The 20,767-nt window shown below is 36.0% G+C and overlaps 1 protein-coding gene across 4 annotated transcripts in view; it reads left to right on the top strand.

Annotated features, from left to right (window-relative positions):
- LEPR (leptin receptor) overlaps positions 1 to 13,478 on the top strand; it is a 120,027-nt gene extending 106,549 nt beyond the window's left edge. The window contains exons 22-23 of one of the 4 annotated variants that reach the window (XM_038001071.2): positions 932 to 1,024; positions 8,161 to 13,478. In XM_038001071.2, coding sequence (XP_037856999.1) covers positions 932 to 1,024; positions 8,161 to 8,985 — 918 coding nt within the window. In that variant the 3' untranslated portion in view covers positions 8,986 to 13,478. Of the gene's footprint in view, positions 1 to 931; positions 1,025 to 4,792; positions 7,403 to 8,160 lie in introns of those variants that run through there. The other 3 variants (XM_073007230.1, XM_007978427.3, XM_007978431.3) reach the window with 3 other exon arrangements.
- The last annotated feature ends 7,289 nt before the right edge of the window (positions 13,479 to 20,767 follow it).

Below are 20,767 nucleotides of genomic sequence, written 5' to 3'. Positions count from 1 at the left end.
TTCACTATGTAAGTATATATTAATTCAGGGAATGATCATCTTACTTTTTAATGCCACTTAAAAAGAGGCTGAAACACTCTCCCTTCAGCATTAAAGCTCTGAAATCTTACCTATGGACCACCATGAAGTGGCTTCTCAGTGTTCAGGAGGGCCATGAGATGTTCAGGCCCACATCAGCAAAATGCAGTTTAAACCTGCACCAAATTATTTTTCCCTTTGCCAGCAAATGCCTGGCACAAAGGAACTACTGGGTGGAGGTTGGTTGAATCAGGAAATGCTTGAGGACTACGTCCTACCCTGCTGCCACACCTGCTCTCCCTGAGGTGCGCACAATGCTGCCACAGGTCATCTGACAGACCTTATATACAAGTAGATTGAAATATTGCCACATTTTTTCAAGTTCTGGTAAATTAAAGAAATGTGAAGGATTTTTAAAATACCATGGGTGTGAATGTTCTTATTTGTAGGACTGATACTTTAAAAATCTCTGGAAATATTTGACTTTCTAATCTTGTAATTTATTTTTTAAGCACAGCTAACCCACAAGATGCTTAGTTTATTACTAGGGCTGACCAGGTGCATAAATAACACTGTTAGGAATAAATCAGGTTTTGGAATATAATAGAACATTTAAAGAGTGAAGGATAATATAACTTCAAAGATTTTATTAATGATAAAAATCTTGTAAAATTCATTAACTTTTTTCTATTTAGCCTGTTGTTTTAATCTCCTAAATAATTAAAATGTACCTTTTTCTTTTTGAGACAGGGTCTCACTCTGTCACCCAGGCTGGAGTGCAGCGTTGCGATCTCAGCTCACTGCAGCCTCGAGGACCCTGGGCTCAATTGATCCTCCCACCTCATCCCCGTTGGTAGCTGGGACCTACAGGCGCATGCCACCATGCCTGGCTAATTTTTGTATCTTTTTGTAGATACGGGGTTTTGTCATGTTGCCCAGGCTGGTCTTGAACTCCCAGGCTCAAGCGATCCACCCACCTCGGCCTCCCAAAGTGCTGGAATTACAGGTGTGAGCCACCACATCCGGCCTAAAATATGCTTTCTAAAGGAAAAATAATATAATGTAACTCACTTTATATTACTAAAGAGGAAAAGGGAAATTTACCATCTACCCTATGCGTCATATTCATGTTATTTTATTTAATTATTTCATAGGACTAATAACCTTATATTTTCTGATGATAAAACTGAGACCCAGAGTGGTTTAGTAGCTTGTCTTGATCACCCAGCCTGTCCATGTAACATCTGTGGTTCAAATCCAGATCTGTCTGATTCAAATTGATACCTGTGCTATCAGTTCCATATTAAAAATATGTTTCTTAATATGCTTAATGCCACTAAATTATACACTTAAAAATAGTTCAAATGGTAAATATTGTTATGTATATTTTAGCACCATAAAAATGGGCAAATGATGTGAATAGGCATTTCTCCAAAGAAGATATACAAATAGCCAAGAAGCACAAATGCAAATATGCTCAGTGTCATTAGACAATAGGGAAACACAAATAAAAACCACAAGATGCCCAGTAGGATGGCTATAATAAGAGACAGATAATAAGTGTTGGTGAGAATGCAGAGAAATTAGAATTATATACTGATAGTGGGAATGGAAAATAGTGCAACTCTTTGGTAAATAGTCTGACAGTTCTTCAAAAGGTTAAACATAGAATTATTATATGACCCAGCAATTCCATTTCTAGGTATATACTCCATAGAAATGAAATATCAAATCCACATGGGAGCTTTTATATGAATACTCATAGCAGTATTATTCATAATAGCCAGAATGTGAAAGTAAACCCAATGATGAATAAATAAGCAAACAAACAAAAAACCCACAGTATATTGCAAAGAAAGCAGACCAGAGGAGCCTATTGTTTTTAAAAATAATTCAAATACAAATATAGTATTTTTTAAAGGAAGTAATAATTTCTATATCAAGTATTTAATTTGTTCTCCAAATTCAGATATTTTGAATATTGATTTTTATGAAAGCACTCTTTCATAGATATCTGTAATTTCTAGATATCTAACATGATTTTCAAAATCTTTCCTAAAATTAAAAAAAATTCTCCTCATTTTTGTTGCTTTGAATTTTCAATGATGAATCTGGAATGGTTCTTTTTTTATTTAACGTGGTTATTTTTGAAGAGACTTTCAATTCCATGTCTCCTGTCAATTCTAAGAAATTATATTATTTCTTTGATAATTTCCTCTCCTCTTGTTTCTTTGTTTCTCTTTCTAGAATCTATATGTTGGATGATGGACCCTCTGCATAGATCTTCCACATTTCTTACCTTTTATCTCATATTTTCTGTTTCTTTGCTTTGTGTGTGTGTGTGTGTTACATTCTGAGACCTTGTCATACCCTCTTCTTCCAGTGTATCTGTTGGATTTTTATATACTATTATTTTTGTAAATTTCCAAATATTCTTTCTCAGAGTATTCTGTTCTGGTTTTATGCATATTTCCTTAAATGTTGCTAGAAATACAAATTCGAGGATTTTTGTTCTTTTATTTTAAAAATTCTTTTTTCTTCTATACCCTGAATTATCTGTGTTCCTTCTAGGTCATACGTTCCTGTTGTTTATCTTGGCCTCTCTTTTATTATCTCAGACTTTCCTCCCAATATCTGGTAATCCTTTGTTTTCCTTTCATGTTTAGGAGTGAAACAGTAGACAGGCTGACTGGGAGCGCAGTGTGTATAGGCAGGGATTGTTGCCCTGGGTGAGTAGGCAGGGCTGTCTGGCCAGATGAGGAAAGATGTGCTCTCAGCTAGCAATATTCCATGGCTGCTGTCTTCCTCCCGATTTTTGAGAACAAACCCTCAGTCTGGTTTTGAACGGTAGTTCTTACACGAAGGCTCTTCCCTGTTCAGCAGAGGAGTAGAAGAGCCCCATTCCATATATAGAACTTCCATTAGGCCCCAGTTTCCAGTCATAGTTCTCTTTTCTTCCTGTGTTTTTACGTGCGATTTCTTCACACACTGTCTCTGCTGTATATGGCAGGGCTAATTTTCTTTCTCCTCAGCTGCAGCTGGATATATTCTGGTCTTCAGCTTTCTTTGCTCACCTTCTTTGATCTATACTCTTCCAATTGTTTTCTATCTTTTAGCAGTGAATGAAAATCACTCATTTCTCATTAGCCCTCTCAGATCGCCTTCTTTGTGGTGGGTCTGTATTTGACTCATTTACATACTGCCATTCCAACAGAATCTCTAGAGAGACAAGAGAGAAACCGGTTCAGTTTGCCATCTTGAATCAGAATACCATTTCTGTTTATACCTTAAAAATCAGAACCTTAAACACAGATTGAATTTTTGTTGTAAGAAAATGTATTATGCTAACTCAATAGCCTTGCTTTTCTTCCAGTTCAAATTTTAGAGTGTAAAAGAACTATGACCTTTCTTACTTTGTTTTGCACCTTTTTACCTTAGCATTTCTGCCTAATTTGTCAAATTTCTTCTAAATCCAAATCACCTGGGTTTTCCCTTAAAGATATTTTAAGCCTCTTTAATTCATTTTCAATTCGTTCCACTCCTTTTTATTCTTTAATTATTTTACAATATTTTTCTCATTCTCTGTTTTTTGTTTGTTTTTATCCAGCCATGCTGCTATGTCTACATTTATGCCAGCTTTCACAAGAGTTTACTCCATTTAACAACTCCCTTTCGTGGGGCTAAAGCTAGAAAGAAATAGATTTTTCCTTGGGATCTAAAAACTATCTTAGATTCCCCAGCCAGCCCTAGGCCTCCAAATAAGCAGCTCAACAACCTGTGGCCTCCCAGAACACCATCCTCACAGATCTGAATCAGAAGCATCCCTAACATTGCTAGATGGCCTTCCAAATGTGTGGAAGAGCTGGTGCATTTTCGAGTTAAAAGTTCTGTTTAGAAGTAACCATCTCCCCTATGCCCGGAAATGCACATTACTGGGCCTAGAAGTGTATATTTCACTCCCCTAAAAACACAACTTCAGTTTTGTTTATTTTCTTGTTCCTTATGGCCCTCAGGTTATGAGGAACCAGGAGAGAGTATAAATTAATCTGCTGAATTTTGTCACAGCAAGTAGTAAAGGAAAACAAATAACATGTTCTTCTGCTTATTTGTGTTTGGGACAACCTTTCATCTTCCATTGTGTTATAGAAAGATTGTTGGACTAGAAAAAAAGAACTAAGTCAGGGTCCTCCCTATACTTTAATTATCCATGTAACCTTTAGCAAATGATCTTGGCAGCCTCAATTGCTTTGTCAGAAAAAAGGGAGACACTTGGACCATATGATTTCTCAGATCTTATTTCTAGATTTTAAAAACCCATGGTAATGAATGGCTCTGTGATTCTATTCTTTACCATTTTTAGCACTTCTTTCTCTTTATTTTTTTTAATTTTTCTTTTCACTGCTCTCCTCTTTTATTCTTTCTCGTTCCAAACTATCCTATATTGCTGTTGGTTCTCCCTCTTTTAACTTTCCCAGCTCGTTGTTGTTCTCTCCTTTTACCTATTCTGTTATTTCCCTGTAAGTTTTTCCCTTCCTGGGGTTATTAAAGCTGTCCTTAGAGTGTGATGTGAAGACATTCATTAAGAAAATGGGAGAAGCCACCTTAGTTTAAAATGTTGCCCTTTCCCAAAACGATGCATTATTGTAACCTAACACAAAAATTTATAGTCCAGAACCCATGCTTGACAGACAATGTTTTTTGAAATCTTTTATCTTTTTCTTTGTGAGTGATTTTTTATTTTGCTTTCTTATTTTGTTTTATTTTATCTAAACAGAGAACGGACATTCTTTGAAGTCTAATCATGATCACTACAGATGAACCCAATGTGCCAACTTCCCAACAGTCTATAGAGTATTAGAAGATTTTTACATTTTGAAGAAGGGGAGCAAATCTAAAAAAAATTCAGTTGAACTTCTGAGAGTTAACATATGGTGGATTATGTTGATTTAGAACTTAAAATAGATGTGTAAATTTGGGTTCAAAATATAGATTTGAGTCCAGTTCAGTTTGGATGTATGATTAATTTTCAAATTATCTAAAGTTTAAAAGTAATATTCATGATTTCTGGCTTTTGATTTGTCATATTCCTGGTCATAAAACATTAAGAAAATTATGGCTGTTGCTGTCATTACATATCTATTAAATGTCATCAAATATGTAGTAGACAATGCTGTAATTAGGTGAACTCTAAAACTGCAACATCTGACAAATAGCTTTAAAAATACAATGATTGTAAGTATAGAATCAGTGAAAATATTTAGTTTGTATTTTTATGTCCAAAGTTTTCCATTTTAGATTCCTTTATAGACACCTCAGCCTAAAAACCAGCCTATTCGGGTGTTCTTCTGAATATTTCCTGGCATTTTTTTTTTTTTTTTTTTTTTCTTTTTTGAGACGGAGTCTTGCTCTGTAGCCCGGGCTGGACTGCAGTGGCCAGATCTCAGCTCACTGCAAGCTCCGCCTCCCGGGTTCACGCCATTCTCCTGCCTCAGCCTCCGGAGTAGCTGGGACTACAGGCGCCCACCACCTCGCCCAGCTAGTTTTTTGTATTTTTAGTAGAGACGGGGTTTCACCGTGTTAGCCAGGATGGTCTCGATCTCCTGACCTCGTGATCCGCCCGTCTCGGCCTCCCAAAGTGCTGGGATTACAGGCTTGAGCCACCGCGCCCGGCCATTCCTGGCATTTTTATATCTAACTTTGTTCAGCCTGGGAATTTCAGTTTTCAATATCCTTGAAAATGGCTTAAGTGCTAACTTCTGTTTCAGTTAAAAGAAAGCCTGAAGTTGTGTTTCTGGTGGTCACAGGACAGTGGGAGTTACAGTTCATATAAGAATGACCCTAGGTATCCAGGTCAGACGGACCAGATCAGAAGGGAACATCAACTTCTAATCCAGCTTTCTTGTTTAATTATGGCCTAAATCTAATTGACTTCCACTAAAACATCCAAGACCTCTGGCAGGCAGGGAAATGGGCAGTGATGCAAGAAAGAGAGACTCTTTGGAGCTTTTACAAATAGTTCATGGTGAGGACAGGACTTTTCTACTTTCAAACAGACCGCTTGCTGGTTTTATGAATTCAGCACGCGAATTACGCTGTGTTGCTCACATTCAAACCAAACCAAAGACTGTGTTTAATGAACTCAGTATTCAAATTTATTATATATAAGTATATATATGTATATATGGATCCCTTATATTTAGATTTTACTCATAGTTTTATTTGAACATAGAAAAGAACTCTACAAAAACAGGAAGAATGTGTCTTTCTTCCGTTCTTGACTACTAATAGATGTCATTGAAATGTAAAATCTAAATGTGAAATTATGAAAGGATATTCTTTAATTACTGCCCACTGAACACATATTTAATATGTGCCCAGATTATTCTAAAATCTTTAAAAAAGATGCATATCATGAAATTTTTTAAAATGAATATACTTTTAATAAAGTTTTATAACTCACGGACAAAACATATTTCAATAGTATATGAGTATGAGATTTCTTATCAAGTATGAGTAAAATATTCTATCTGAATGCATTTGAAGGCATTTACAGTATTTGATTTCAACAGTTACTGATTATGATATTTTAGAGAGCATGAAATATATCAAACACATCATTTGAAGGACGTATGTGATCTTGACTGTGGTTATGGGTTTTTTTGTATGTATTCCTTGTTTCGTATTGATAGCATCTAATTCCTTTATTTGACAATCTTAATATGTAGGTTCATTTAAATTTTAAGACAGTTCAGTCCATATATAGGAGAAGCCTTAAGAAAAAAGAAAACGGGCAAGCAAATATTTGAAGAAAATTATAAAACTATAGATTTCTTTAGGAAAAAAACAGACATAGGAACAGTTTTCTCTTCATATATTATGATTGTGAATAATAGGAAAAATTGTATTCAGTATTTGTCTGAATTAATATGCAGTATTTTAATACCTACATAAGTCTATTTTATTATATTTTGTGCTTGGTATATTTATTCCTTTATGTTTTTAATCACTAGCATATTCTACTTAAGAGTATAAAACTCTGCTAAATAAATTGTATTGTATCTGGAATATACTTGCCATTATGAAGAACAGCTGGGTATACCATTATTTCAAGCAATGAGTCTGAATTCTATTAGTTTAAAAATTGTAAAATTCAAGTTAAATGACATGTATGATATATAAGCTTAACACATTTTCTATAGCCCTTAATTTAGTTGTGTTAATTTTTCAATGTGATGTATCAACAGCTTTTTTTATTTTGCATTTATTTTTTCAATGTGTTTACATTGTATGAATTGAGATTTTTGCCCGCAGATTCTTGATTTGTAGTTGCTTGGCAGGATTTTTCTTTGTGATATAATCATTTCTATAAAAAATATGATGTACATTTGTCTTGTGTGTTTGTCTTCATTTCACATGTCCATAGTAAATATTTTTACATGAAGTTATTTATAAAGAATAGTAATTTACCAGTTTGTGATCATCTCTTTCATCATCATTGTTCTCAACATATGATATTATTAGCTCTTATTTTCAGATAGTCTCAAGCAGATGCTCAGTATACAGCAGATAAGTTTTTAATAGTCAACACAATTACTTTACTTTCATACCATATCTCATTTCACAATACAGTTATTTTAACTGTTTTTAGACAAGTTATTTTGGTCATTTCATTTTATTATAATCCACTTTTTTCAATTTTGGGCTAAAATTTTGTGGGAATGTAATTTGCTGCAAAATATTAGGAAGAAAGTATCTTCAGAAGATAGCATTTTCCAATAACAGTAGCCAATCTTTCCTGAGAGCTAAGCACTTGCAGACAATAATTTATTTCTAGCCACAACACCATGAAGCACATTTTTTAGAGATGATGAAATTGAAAGGCAGAGAGGTTAATGTACTTGTTCATGGTTGTAGAATTGGAAGAACTCAAGTCTAAGTCGTCTTGTCCCACTTTCAAATGCTATCTTAAATGGGCTCTTCCTTATGCTTTTTGATATATGTATTTTAGTAAAAAACTAGTTAATTTGTGGTTGACTTACATCCTTTATTACTAACTTAACACACTTCCATTTCTGCGAGTATGACATAATGAAGCAAAATTTTTTAACATAACTGAGCCTTAAAATGTGTGTTTTCTTTTAGCCAGAAACGTTTGAGCATCTTTTTATCAAGCATACAGCATCAGTGACATGTGGTCCTCTTCTTTTGGAGCCTGAAACAATTTCAGAAGATATCAGTGTTGATACATCATGGAAAAATAAAGATGAGATGGTGCCAACAACTGTGGTCTCTCTACTTTCAACAACAGATCTTGAAAAGGGTTCTGTTTGTATTAGTGACCAGTTCAACAGTGTTAACTTCTCTGAGGCTGAGGGTACCGAGGTAACCTGTGAGGATGAAAGCCAGAGACAACCCTTTGTTAAATATGCCACGCTGATCAGCAACTCTAAACCAAGTGAAACTGATGAAGAACAAGGGCTTATAAATAGTTCAGTTACCAAGTGCTTCTCTAGCAAAAATTCTCCATTGAAGGATTCTTTCTCTAATAGCTCATGGGAGATAGAGGCCCAGGCATTTTTTATATTATCAGATCAGCGTCCCAACATAATTTTACCACACCTCACATTCTCAGAAGGATTGGATGAACTTTTGAGACTGGAGGGAAATTTCCCTGAAGAAAATAATGATGAAAAGTCTATTTATTATTTAGGGGTCACCTCAATCAAAAAGAGAGAGAGTGGTGTGCTTTTGACTGACAAGTCAAGGGTATTGTGCCCATTCCCAGCCCCCTGTTTATTCACGGACATCAGAGTTCTCCAGGACAGTTGCCCACACTTTGTAGAAAATAATTTCAACTTAGGAACTTCTAGTAAGAAGACTTTTGCATCTTACATGCCTCAATTCCAAACTTGTTCTACTCAGACTCATAAGATCATGGAAAACAAGATGTGTGACCTAACTGTGTAATTTCACTGAAGAAACCTTCAGATTTGTGTTATAATGGGTCATATAAAGTGTAATAGATTACTTTATAGTTGTGGGTGGGAGAGAGAAAAGAAACCAGAGTCAAATTTGAAAATAATTGTTCCAAATGAATGTTGTCTATCTGTCCTCTCTTAGTAGTATAGACAAAAAATTTGAGAAAGCCTTCATAAGCCTACCAATGTAGACACGCTCTTCTATTTTATTCCCAATCTGTAGTGGGAAGGTCCCTTGTTTCCAGCTAGAAATAAGCCCAATAGACACCATCTTTTGTGAAATGTAATTGTTTTTTCAGAGGGCATGTTGTTTTACTGCAAGTTTTTGTTTTGTACCAACACACACACACACACACACACACTCTTAGCACTTGTCCTTGTGTGTTTTGAGAGTATGTTACGTACTTATATTTTGTGCTATCAGACTGTAGGATTTGAAGTATGACTTCCCTAAATGTTTAAGATAAACAGAGAATTCAGCCCTGGACTAAGGGGTTATACTTGTGAAGACTAATAAGCAAATTGTTTTGTACCAAATTTAAGATGTACCATAGAATGAAATAACCTCCAAGAATGGTGATGCCCACAATCCGTATTTTGATGACAGCACAGGCACTTTTGAAAACATAATGCCAGTTTTAATTCTTCTCTCTGAAAGATGTTGAAGTGGTCATTTTCTGATGAAGGTAGATTGCCAAATGTCACCGTATATCTCTCCGGAATAATTGTCTTCCCCCATCCCCACCTGGACATATGCTATTTTTTTTCCCTCACTGAGCATTCTCTCTACATAAACCAACTACTGTGTAGTACTTTACATACCTTAATTCAGTTAATTATTGCAATAATTGTATGAGACATCTATTACTATGGTACTCCTTAAAGGTGAGGACAGTAAATAATTTGCCCAAGGTTACAGTCAGTGGGTGATGGAATCAGAATTCAGATTTAAATCCAGATTTTTTAATGTTAATGATTATGTTTTTAATCTATACCCTACATAGCCATCAATTTTTAAAAAATGACTTATAATCGAAATTTATTAAGTAGAGGCCAGGCACAGTGGTGCATGCCTGTAATTCCAGCACTTTGGGAGGCAGAGGCAGGTGGATCGCTTGAGCTCAGAAGTCTTAACACTAGCCTGGGCAAAATAGTGAGGCCTCGTCTATACAAAAAAACCACAAAAATTAGCTGAGTGTGGTAGAAAAAAATGAAGATTATAAAATGTATTAAGTAGCAATATAATGCTGGATGAGAAATTAAGTGAGAATTGCACAGATCTCTTGTTTGCCTTTAAAAACAAGATTGATACATAAGTTCATTGTTTATTCAACTTTTGGTATGGTAAAAAATTCAAAGACAGCATATTGGGCAACAAACTAAATTAAGAAACCTGCACATATAGATGTTCAATGGCAAGAAGACGTTCAAGACTATCAGTATCATAAAAATAAATACTTTAGTGCTCAAAAATATGCCTGTGGGTTTTTAAACATTATCAGAATTTCATATTTAGACTAAGACAAGAATCTCCTGATTTTGCAGTTACTCTAAATAAATCCCTACATTCCATCTCTATTCCAGTTGTGGCTATGAGTGAGCAGTTCTAAACAATGACAAAGATTCCAGACCCCACTTGATATATATTTTTCACACTTTGTCATCAATTTCCACTCGGGAATCAATAAAGCCATTCTATGTCATAAGTATTTTTAAGATGTCTCAGGATCTCACATACTCAACTGATGACCCCCTTATAAGAAATAGGTAGAGGGCTGATAGCAACGCGTTACTTGATGTGGTACGAAAGTCTTAGTTCTATGCAAAGATAAACGGAGAAGGATTTTTTTCATGGATAATTTTACATGGCTTTAGAGACACAGAAACAGATGAAATATTACATGTATAAAAATTTTGGTAAAATTGACATTTTAAATACATGCTTATAGATTATAGGTATTTAATTGAAGATACAGTAGAGAAGAGGTAGAAAATTAAATTTTGCCCCACTCTATCATTGAAGATTGACCTCTAAGCATGTCCACTGAGACATGGTATTCTGCTGTGATCTGGGACCCAGAATAACAGGAAAGAGAAACTGATAGATGTTTTCATCAGCCCAAGAATGTATGTATCTTACTTGAGTGAATTCAACAGTCCCAGGACCACTGTAGTGCTGTAGGTATGTGTTAAAGAAATTTAGTGACAGCACATTAACCTGAGATCATTGATATCATCTTGGTTCAGCCTCAGTTCCCCAGATAAATGAACAAACAAAAATGCACTTCAGAAATATTGAAATTCCGAGGCACTTTTTCATGGAAAGTGCTGAACAAGTATAGTTTGGCCTATTGGTATGTGTAGACTTAGATCATATTTATTGTCAATGGGCTTGAATTCTGATTTCCACTTTTGAAAGTTTATTTCACTATGTATCATTATGTTTTATCGGGACCTTGTGAAAACTACCTGCCATGAAATACTGGATTTTCACACAATTTGGAGAAAATTTAGGATGTTTTATGCTTCAGGATGGTTAGAAACTTCCCATTTCTTCCCATAGCTTCTGTAAAAAAATTTAAAGGAAGGAGAAGCTGAAATAGAGGCTATGGTCTTTTAAACTTATAAATCTGGAATTTTTAATATTTCATTTTAAGGCCTTAAACTGAAACACAAGCTACTAATAGTCTTTCTAAATCTGACCTTCATGGAAAGCAACTCAGAAATTAATCTGTGCTATGGCTTCAAGTTCAAATAGATTGAAGAGAAATCGTATGTCAGGGTTTGCAGGATTACAGGTTTTCTAACTTAAAACCCCAAAGAACAATGAAAAAGTTGAAGTACACGTCACTATGAATAGGCACCTTCTGTTGAATCCCTGTGTTCCATTTAGAGATGAGCTACAAGTTGACAAGAAGAATAGGAGCAGTTGTTTTTCCTTTTTAAGCCTAGTCATCAAATGGTAAAAGGATGTGGATGAAATTCCAATACCAGTGCGAGATTCTGGATTTAGAATAAGGTTTTATAACCTTAGGCATGACACTCTTCTACTTCTCATTTTTGCCTAATAAAACTTATTCTCTCTTCCATAATATCATATATATGGTCACATTACTTCAGAAATATTTATATTAACTCCTCCAAAGCTGAAAGAAAATCAACTTTAGGCTGTAAGAGTTGAGAATTATGCATACAGGGCTCACAGGTGGAGTTGGACAATATGCTGATAGATCTAAGACATACTGCAACCACAAAGTTCCATCTCACTTAGATGTGGATAAAAAAAGATCTCTTTCTATATTATTTTCTGTGACCTTAAAAGAAATTTCTTCCACTTTTCATCTTTCAAGGGTCACTTGATAGCTACCTTAACAAACCTTTCTATTCATTATTAAGAAAGCTCATTCTTAAATTTTAACTCACAAAATTATAATTGTCCACTCTATTACAACTGAAATAAGCAGCATTGAAGAAAAAATTTAAACACAGTTACTAAGAAATGTGAAGAAGTATTTATAAAAGGAAGCTAGGTAAGTCAGTAATTTTACTCTTTCTTAAACAACTAGTTTAAAACAGTAAAGCACACATGCATCTAATCACAATGTTAGGAGAGCAACTTAAAACATGATCAGCCTGTATTAGAACTGGGATATTGTTACATATATTTGTATAAGCATTAGGAGATGATTTCCATGTTTCTTGTTTGTTTGTTTGGTTGGTTTTTGACGGAGTCTTGCTCTGTTACCCAGCTGGAGTGCAGTGATGTGATCTCGGCTCACTGCAATCCCTGCTTCCCAGGTTCAAGCAATTCTCCTGCCTCAGCCTCCCCAGTAGCTTGGATTACAGGCACACCACCATGCCCAGTAATTTTTTTCTTTTTTTTGTATTTTTAGTAGAGATGGGGTTTTGCCATGTTGGCCAAGCTGGTCTTGACCTCCTGACCTCAAGTGATCTGCCCTCATTGGCCTTCCAAAGTTCTGGGATTATAGGTGTGAGCTGCCGCACCTGGCCCTTCATGAGGTTTTATAGTGAATGAATTATTTTTCTATAAAGTTTATCAATATTTATTTTGGAAAGCTGCTGAAAATGTCTATTTTTCAAATTAATTATGCTTAAGGTGTATGGCATTAAATTCAATTTTATGAAGCTTTCTGACATGTTTGCTAAAAAAACCTGAAGCTCAGAATGAATTTGGAAGATATTTAATTTTGTAGTGAGATATCTATATTGTAGATATTGTACTTTTAAAACCTGTCATTAAGTGTTTGACATGTGGTTAACACTTTCTCTTTAGTCACAATCGGTATGTTAAAAAGTGTTATAAACATAAGTGCCAAGATATGCATCACTAATTGTTCTATGAAATTTAATTGGTCTACTTCTCTTTTATGTTCCCAAAGTCACAGAGAAAGCAGTGTACATGATGACTGTATATTCATCTTTTTATTATTATGAATTATAAGCAGTGTTAATTTTGAGAAATAAAAGTCCAAAAAGAATTATGAGTTTAAGTTACTTTAGGATGATATCTGTTGTATGGTAAATAAAATAATGATACTATTCAGCTAACATTTGAAAATATAAAGAAGTAATCCTTGTAGTTTATACAAACAGTTAATACAAAATGTTTATCCATTGTTAGCCTGTCGTTGGGTCTTCAAAATTCCAAAAGACATATGCTTTGCATTTGTAAGGGGTTTGAAAATATTTTAGATCCCAGGACCTCCCTTTACTGTTACTCTCTCTGGTAATGTCTCAATAGATCATCCCACATCAGATTCTTGCTGGCATTATAGCCACTTGTGATGAAAGATTACTCATTTTAATCATCAAGAAAGACACTCATTTCAATTTTTAAGAGCTCTTTAGTTTGAGTCTTTAGTTCTTATAGTTTGAGTCTTTAGTTCTCTAAGAAATCTTGATTTATAGTGATTTATGAACATATGTTTTATTACTTAGGTTTTCTAGCAATTTGCATTTTGTCACTACTTGAGCTAGTATTCAGACATATATCTCTTTTTCTTGCTTTTTAATCTTAAAGTGTAATTAAAACAAATGCACACAGAAAAACTTTCAAATAGTATTGAGAAACATAAAATAAAAAGTGATGGTCTCTTTCCACTCCCAATCTTCAGCTCCTGTTCCCCAAAATAACCTGTTATTATTTTACCAATTTAAAAGCATGTATACAGTTAGGATATTATTCTGCTTAATATTATGAAGTTACCCTTTTCCTGTATCTTAGTGATATTTCTATATAAATTCAAACATATCTACTTCATTAATTTTAATGTTTGCACAGTATTCTATTTTGTCAAAATACAATAATTTAACAGTTCACAATTGGTGAATATTTAGAAACCCTCCAATCTTGTTTACTCTGATGAACAATACTGAAGTGATCATTGTCACACGTAATTACGTCTTGTCATGCTTTTGTAAAACTACTTGTCAGGAATCTTGGTTGCAAATGTGATAAACCAACTCAAATTGGCTTCAGTATCATTTTGGTTATTTTAATTTTAACTTGATGAGTGAAATGGAGCATGCTTTCATATGTTTATAAGCATCTGTTTTCCTCTACCTTTTATCTTCCATGTCTATTTCCTTTTGCCTATTTTTTATCAGAACTTATGATTTCTTATCATTCTTTTTGACATTTTTGTTCTTAAGTTTTTCTTGAGATATGTACTGTAAAATACACAAGACTTCAGTATATAATTTAATGAATTTTTACATATTTCCTCCTGAGTGTATACCTAGAAGTAATATTGCTGGGTCATAGGTTAGGATTTTGTTTTGCTTTAACAGATACATCCAAGTAATGGTTGAATGAATTTATGCTGCCATCAGCAATATAGGACAGTTCCAGTTGCTCCATATATCATATCATGATCAACGTTGATATTGTCAACCTTTAAAATTTTAGCCATTCTGATGGTTACATAATGCTTACTTGTGCTTTTAATTTGCATTTCTCTAATATGTAATGATTTTGAGTAACATTTAATTAATTCCTCTCCTGCTATTTTTGGCTACTTTTGTCTTATATATTATTTCTGTATATTTTATAAACATCAGAAGCATTATTTCATTGTAGCATTATATAATCAACAGTCTTTCAAATTTGACCTTTGTAGTGCTGTTTGTTTCTTCTAGCATCTTTGTTTTTCCTGCTTGGATAATATTTCTTCATCCTAAAGAACTTCTTTCAGTATTTCTTATACTGTAAATCAACAGTGACAAACTCAATCAGACTTTGGGATCATAATTTCACCTTCATTTTCTTACAGATGTATTTGCTGACTATAGAATTCAAAGTTAACAGTTATTTTTCTTCATTGTAAGTTGCCATTTTATTGCCTTCTGGCTTCTATTACTACTGTTGAAAAGTTAACCATTATTTTAATTATTTCCCTTAAGGTAATATGTCTTTTGTTGTGTATTTTTGTTGGCATTTAAGACTTTTCTCTTTATCTTTGCTTTTCAGCAGTTTGACTATTATATACCTAGTTGTGGTTTTCTTTTTACTTATCATGATTCATATTTATTGAGATTCTTCTATCTGTGGATTGAGAATTTTCATTCGATCTGGAAAATTCTCAACCATTATTTCTTCATCAATTTTGTCTCATTTTATTTATCCTCTCCTTCTGGAACTATCAGTTTCATATATGGTAGGTATTTTGGCCTAGGTCCACATGTCTCTTTTTCCTACTGTTTTTTGTCTCAATACTTCATTTGGATTATTTTTTTTCCTTTTCTTTTAACTTTTATTTTAAGTTCAGGGGTACATGTGCAGGATGTGCAGGTTTGTTACATAAGTAAATGTGTGTGATGGGGGTTTGCTATGCAAATTATTTCACCAGCCAGGTATTAGGCCTAGTGATATGGTTAGGCTTTGTGTCCCAAATCTCATCTTGGATTGTAATCTCCATAATCCCCACATGTCCAGAGAAAGATCTGGTGGGAGGTGATTGGATCATGGGGGCGGTTTCCCTCGTGCTGTTCCTGTGATAGTGAATGAGTTCTCCTGAGATCTGATAGTTTTATAAGGCATCTTTCCCCTTCGCTCCTCACTCTTTTCTCTCCTGCCACCACGTAAGAAGGTCCAAGCTTGCTTCCTCTTCACCTTCCATCATAAGTTTCCTGAGACCTGCCAACCTATGTGGAACTGTGAGTCAATTAAACCTCTTTTATAAATTTCCCAGTCTCAGGTATTTCTTTATACCTGCGTGAGAGTGGACTAATATACTTACTATCCATTAGTTATTTTTCCTGATCCTCCTCCTCCTCCCACCCTCTGCCCTCCGGTAGGCCCCAGTGTGTGTTGTTCCACTCTATGTGTCCATATGTTCTCATCATTTAGCTCCTACTTACAAGAGAGAACATGTGGTGTTTGATTTTCTGTCCCTGTGTTAGTTTGCTAAGGATAATGGCCTCCAGCTCTATCCATGTCTCTGCAAAGGACCGGACCTCATTCTTTTTTTTTTGTGGCTGCATAGTATTCCATGATGTATATGTACTACATTTTCTTTATACAGTGTATCATTGGTGGACTTTTATGTTGATTCCATGTCTTTGCTTTTGTGAGCAGTGTTACAATGAACATACATGTGCATCTGTCTTTAAAATAGAATGATTTATATTCCTGTGGGTATATACCCAATAATGGAATTGCTGAGTCTAATGGTATTTCTGATTCTAGGTCTTTGAGGCATTGCCACATTGTCTTCAAAAATGGTTGAACTAATTTACACTCCCTCCAGCAGAATTTGATTCTGGGAAGACAATCTTTTATTCTACTCACATAAAATGTCACATTTATCACTTACTAATTCACAATCACATTTGTGTTTATTTCTGGACTTTTTATTCTTTTTCATTGACTGTTTAATCTATTTTTTTTGCTAGTACTAAATTTGTAATTACCACAGCTACTCAATAAATTTAATACTTGGAGAGCCAGATTCTCCACCCTTCTTATTTTACTGAATTGATATTCTTTCCAGAGTAATTTTAGCTGAATTAAGTTTTTATAATAAAAAATTATGTTGACATTTTAATTGGAGTTAAAGGGTTGAAAATATCATCACTACAATATTTAGTAGCCCAAGATTATATATCAATTATAAAACAAATTTGTCATGAAAATATTACTTCTATCTTTTTAAATAATAAGACAAATAATTCACATAATATCTGTAATACTTAATTCTTCCCAGAATCATTCTTTCTTTGATATGAAACATTAGAAATTTGGTATGTGCTTGTCTTAGTCAGTTAAGGCTGCTGTAACAAAGTACCACAGACTGGGTGGGTTATAAATAATAGACATTTATTTCTCATGGCTCTGGATGCTCTGGTGAAGGCCCTCTTCCAGGTTGCAGACTGCCATTTTATCATTGTATCCTCACATGGCAGAAAGAGAGCTACGAAGTTCTCTGGGGTCTCTTTTATAAGGACACTAATCCCATTCATGAGGACTCTATCCTCATGATCTAATTACTTCCCAAAGACTCCACTTCCTGATATCATTACCTGGCGGTTAACATTTCAGCATATGAATTTTGGAGGGACACACACATTCAGTCCATTGCAGTGCTCTAAGCTTTATGATTTAAATGTGGGGCTATAAATAGGGTTATCAATCCCACTGTGTCTGACCAAGTCTTTATTTATGTATATATAATGACCCGTATCACTCTGGAGGGGAGGCAAAACACCACCATCTTCAGAGTCCCGGTTGGGCCTGATAATTAAATTGACATAAGATGGGTTAACAAGAGTAAGATAAAGCCCCAAAGAAATAGAATCAGTTACTTATGTACCAAATTAGACAAAGAATTGTAAGTTTGGAAACGTGATAAGGCAAAGGGGGTTGGGGCAGGGTAGTTAATTGGGTAGAGAAGTGACCAGAAAGACAATAGTTTAACAAAGTCTTCCTCCTGCTCTAGCCATGTAAGATGTGCCTGCTTCCCCTTCCCCTTCCACCATGATTTGCAAGTTTCCTGAGGCCTCCCCAGAAGTTGTCATGCTTCCCGTACAGCCTGTGAAACCATGAGACAATTAAACCTCTTTTCTTTATAAATTACCCAGTCTCAGGTGTGTGTTTTTAGCAGTGCAAGAATGTACTAATACACAGGGCTTATTGCTTAGTTCAGTCATTGCTCTGGACTGAGTTGAAAAAAATGGAAGGAAAAGAAGAACTGTCCGGAGAATTCCTACCCTCAGATTTGCGAACACTCGAATTTCTATCCTCAGATTTTCATGAGCATGAATTTTGGGCCAGAATTCATACTACCTGTGTGGTCTAGAATAACAACAAGCAAAATATTTAGTTTTAAGAGTCCTGTATTGCTTGAGCATCTAAGATACATCGTAGAAGCAAATGTAAATAGCTTCTGGCAAAATCCACATTCCACCAAGACCCTGGGAGACTTCAACGTTCCAAGAATATAAGGTCATTAACAACATTACTTACACAGGGACATGGTCCCTTGACTGAGAGTCAGCAGGAACAATGGATGACAGTATCAGAACCACAGAGACTGGAAAACCAGGTCAAATTGCTAAGGAAGGCAGAGGAGAAAAGGGGAAAAGGTTTGGTCCAAGAAGGCAGTACTGAACTTTAGCAGTCCTGTAACTTCCCATTCTGAAACTCCTAACAGAGGAGATCCTCCTTTTTTCCTGTGGTTTAAACCAGTTTTAGTGGATTTTATACTGATAACTGGCAATATCTCAACAGAGAGGGAGAAAAAGGAATTGAATTGAGGTGAGGGCTGGCAAGATGGCTGAATAGGAATAGCTCTGATCTTCAACTCCCACTGAGAACAACGCAGAAGGCGGGTGATTTCTGCGTTTCCAACTGAGGTACCTGGCTCATCTCACTGGGACTGGTTAGACAGTGGATGCAGCCCACAGAGGGTGAGCAGAAGCAGGGTGGGGAGTTGCCTTACCTGGAAAGCACAAGGGGTTGGGGAACTCCCTTCCCTAGCCAAGGGAAGCCATGATGGATGGTGCCATGAAGAATGGTGCACTCCAGTCCAGATACTATGCTTTTCCCATGGTCTTCACAACCCACATACCAGGAGATTCCCTCAGATGCCTAAACCACCAGGGCCCTGGGTTTGAAGCACAAAACTGGGCAGCTGTTTGGGCAGACACTGAGCTAGCTGCAGGAGGTTTTTTTCATACCCCAGTGGCACATGGATCAGCAGCGAGACAGTACTGTTCACTCCCCTGGAAAGGGGGGCTGAAACCAGGGAGCCAAGTGTTCTAGCTCAGCAGATCCCATTCCCATGGAGGCCATCAAGTTAAGATCCACTGGATTGAAATTCTCACTGCTATCACAGTAGTCTGAAGTTGACCTGGGACACTCGAGCTTGGTAGAGGGAGGGGTGTCTGCCATTACTGAGGCTTGAGTAGGTAGTTTTCCTCTCACAGTGTAAACAAAGCCATCAGGAAGTTCAAACTGGGGAGATCCCACTTCAGCAAAGCAAAGCTGCTATAGCCAGATTGGCTCTCTAGATTCCTCCACCCTTGGCAGGGCATCTCTGAAAGAAAGGCAGCAGCCTCAGTCAGGGGCTTATAGATAAAACTCCCATCTCCCTGTGACACAACACCTTGGGGAAGAGGCAGCTGTGGGCGCAGCTGCAGCAGACTTAAACCTTCCTGCCTGCTGACTCTGAAGAGAGCAGCAGATCTCCCAGCTCGAGCTCTACTAAGGCACAGACTGCCTCCTCAAGTGGGTCCCTGACCCCTGTGCCTCCTGACTGGAAGACCCTGCCCAGCAGGGATTGACAGATACCTCATACAAGAGAGCTCAGGCTGGCATCTGGTGTGTGCCCCTCTGGGACGAAGCTTCCAGAAGAAGGAACTGGCAGGAATCTTTGCTGTTCTGCAGCCTTCGCTGGTGATAGCCACACAAACAGGGTCTGGAGTAGACCTCCAGTAAACTCCAGCAGACCTGAAGCCGAGGGGCCTGACTGTTAGAAGGAAAACTAACAAACAGAAAGGAATACTATCAGCATCAACAAAAAGGATGTCCATACAGAAATCCCATTCAAAGGTCACCAACATCAAAGAACAAAGGTAGATAAATCCATGAAGATGAGGAAAAAACAGCACAAAGAGGCTGAAAATGCAAAAACCAGAACTCCTCTTCTCCTCCAAAGGATCACAACTCCTCACCAGCAAGGGAACAAAACTGGATGCAGAATTAGTTCTGAAGTAGGCTTCAGAAGGTGTGTAAAAACAAACTCCTCCGAGCTAAAGGAGCATGTTCTAACCCAATGCAAGGAAGCTAAGGGCCTTGGAAAAAGGTTAGAGGAATTGCTAACTAGAATAACCAGTTAAGAGAAGAACATAAATGACCTGATGGAGCTGAAAAACACAGCATGAGAACTTTGTGAAGCATACACAAGTATCAGTAGCCAAATCAATCAAGTGGAAGAAAGGATATCACAGACTGAAGATAATGCAATATAGCATGAATATAATATTAGAGAAAAAAGAATGAAAATGAATGAACAAAGACTCCAAGAAATATGGGACTATGTGAAAAGACCAAATCTACATTTGATTGGTGTACCTGAAAGTGATGGGGAGAATGGAATCAAGTTAGAAAACAGTCTTCAGGATATCATCCAGGAGAACTTCCCCAACCTAGTAAGGCAGGCCAACATTCAAATTCAGGAAATACAGAGAACACCACAAAGATACTCCTCGAGAAGAGCAACTCCAAGACACATAATTGTCAGATTCACCAA

This window comes from Chlorocebus sabaeus, chromosome 20, assembly GCF_047675955.1.
Source record: "Chlorocebus sabaeus isolate Y175 chromosome 20, mChlSab1.0.hap1, whole genome shotgun sequence".
Taxonomy (NCBI): Eukaryota; Metazoa; Chordata; class Mammalia; order Primates; family Cercopithecidae; genus Chlorocebus; species Chlorocebus sabaeus.
This window is presented reverse-complemented; position numbering and strand designations above follow the sequence as displayed.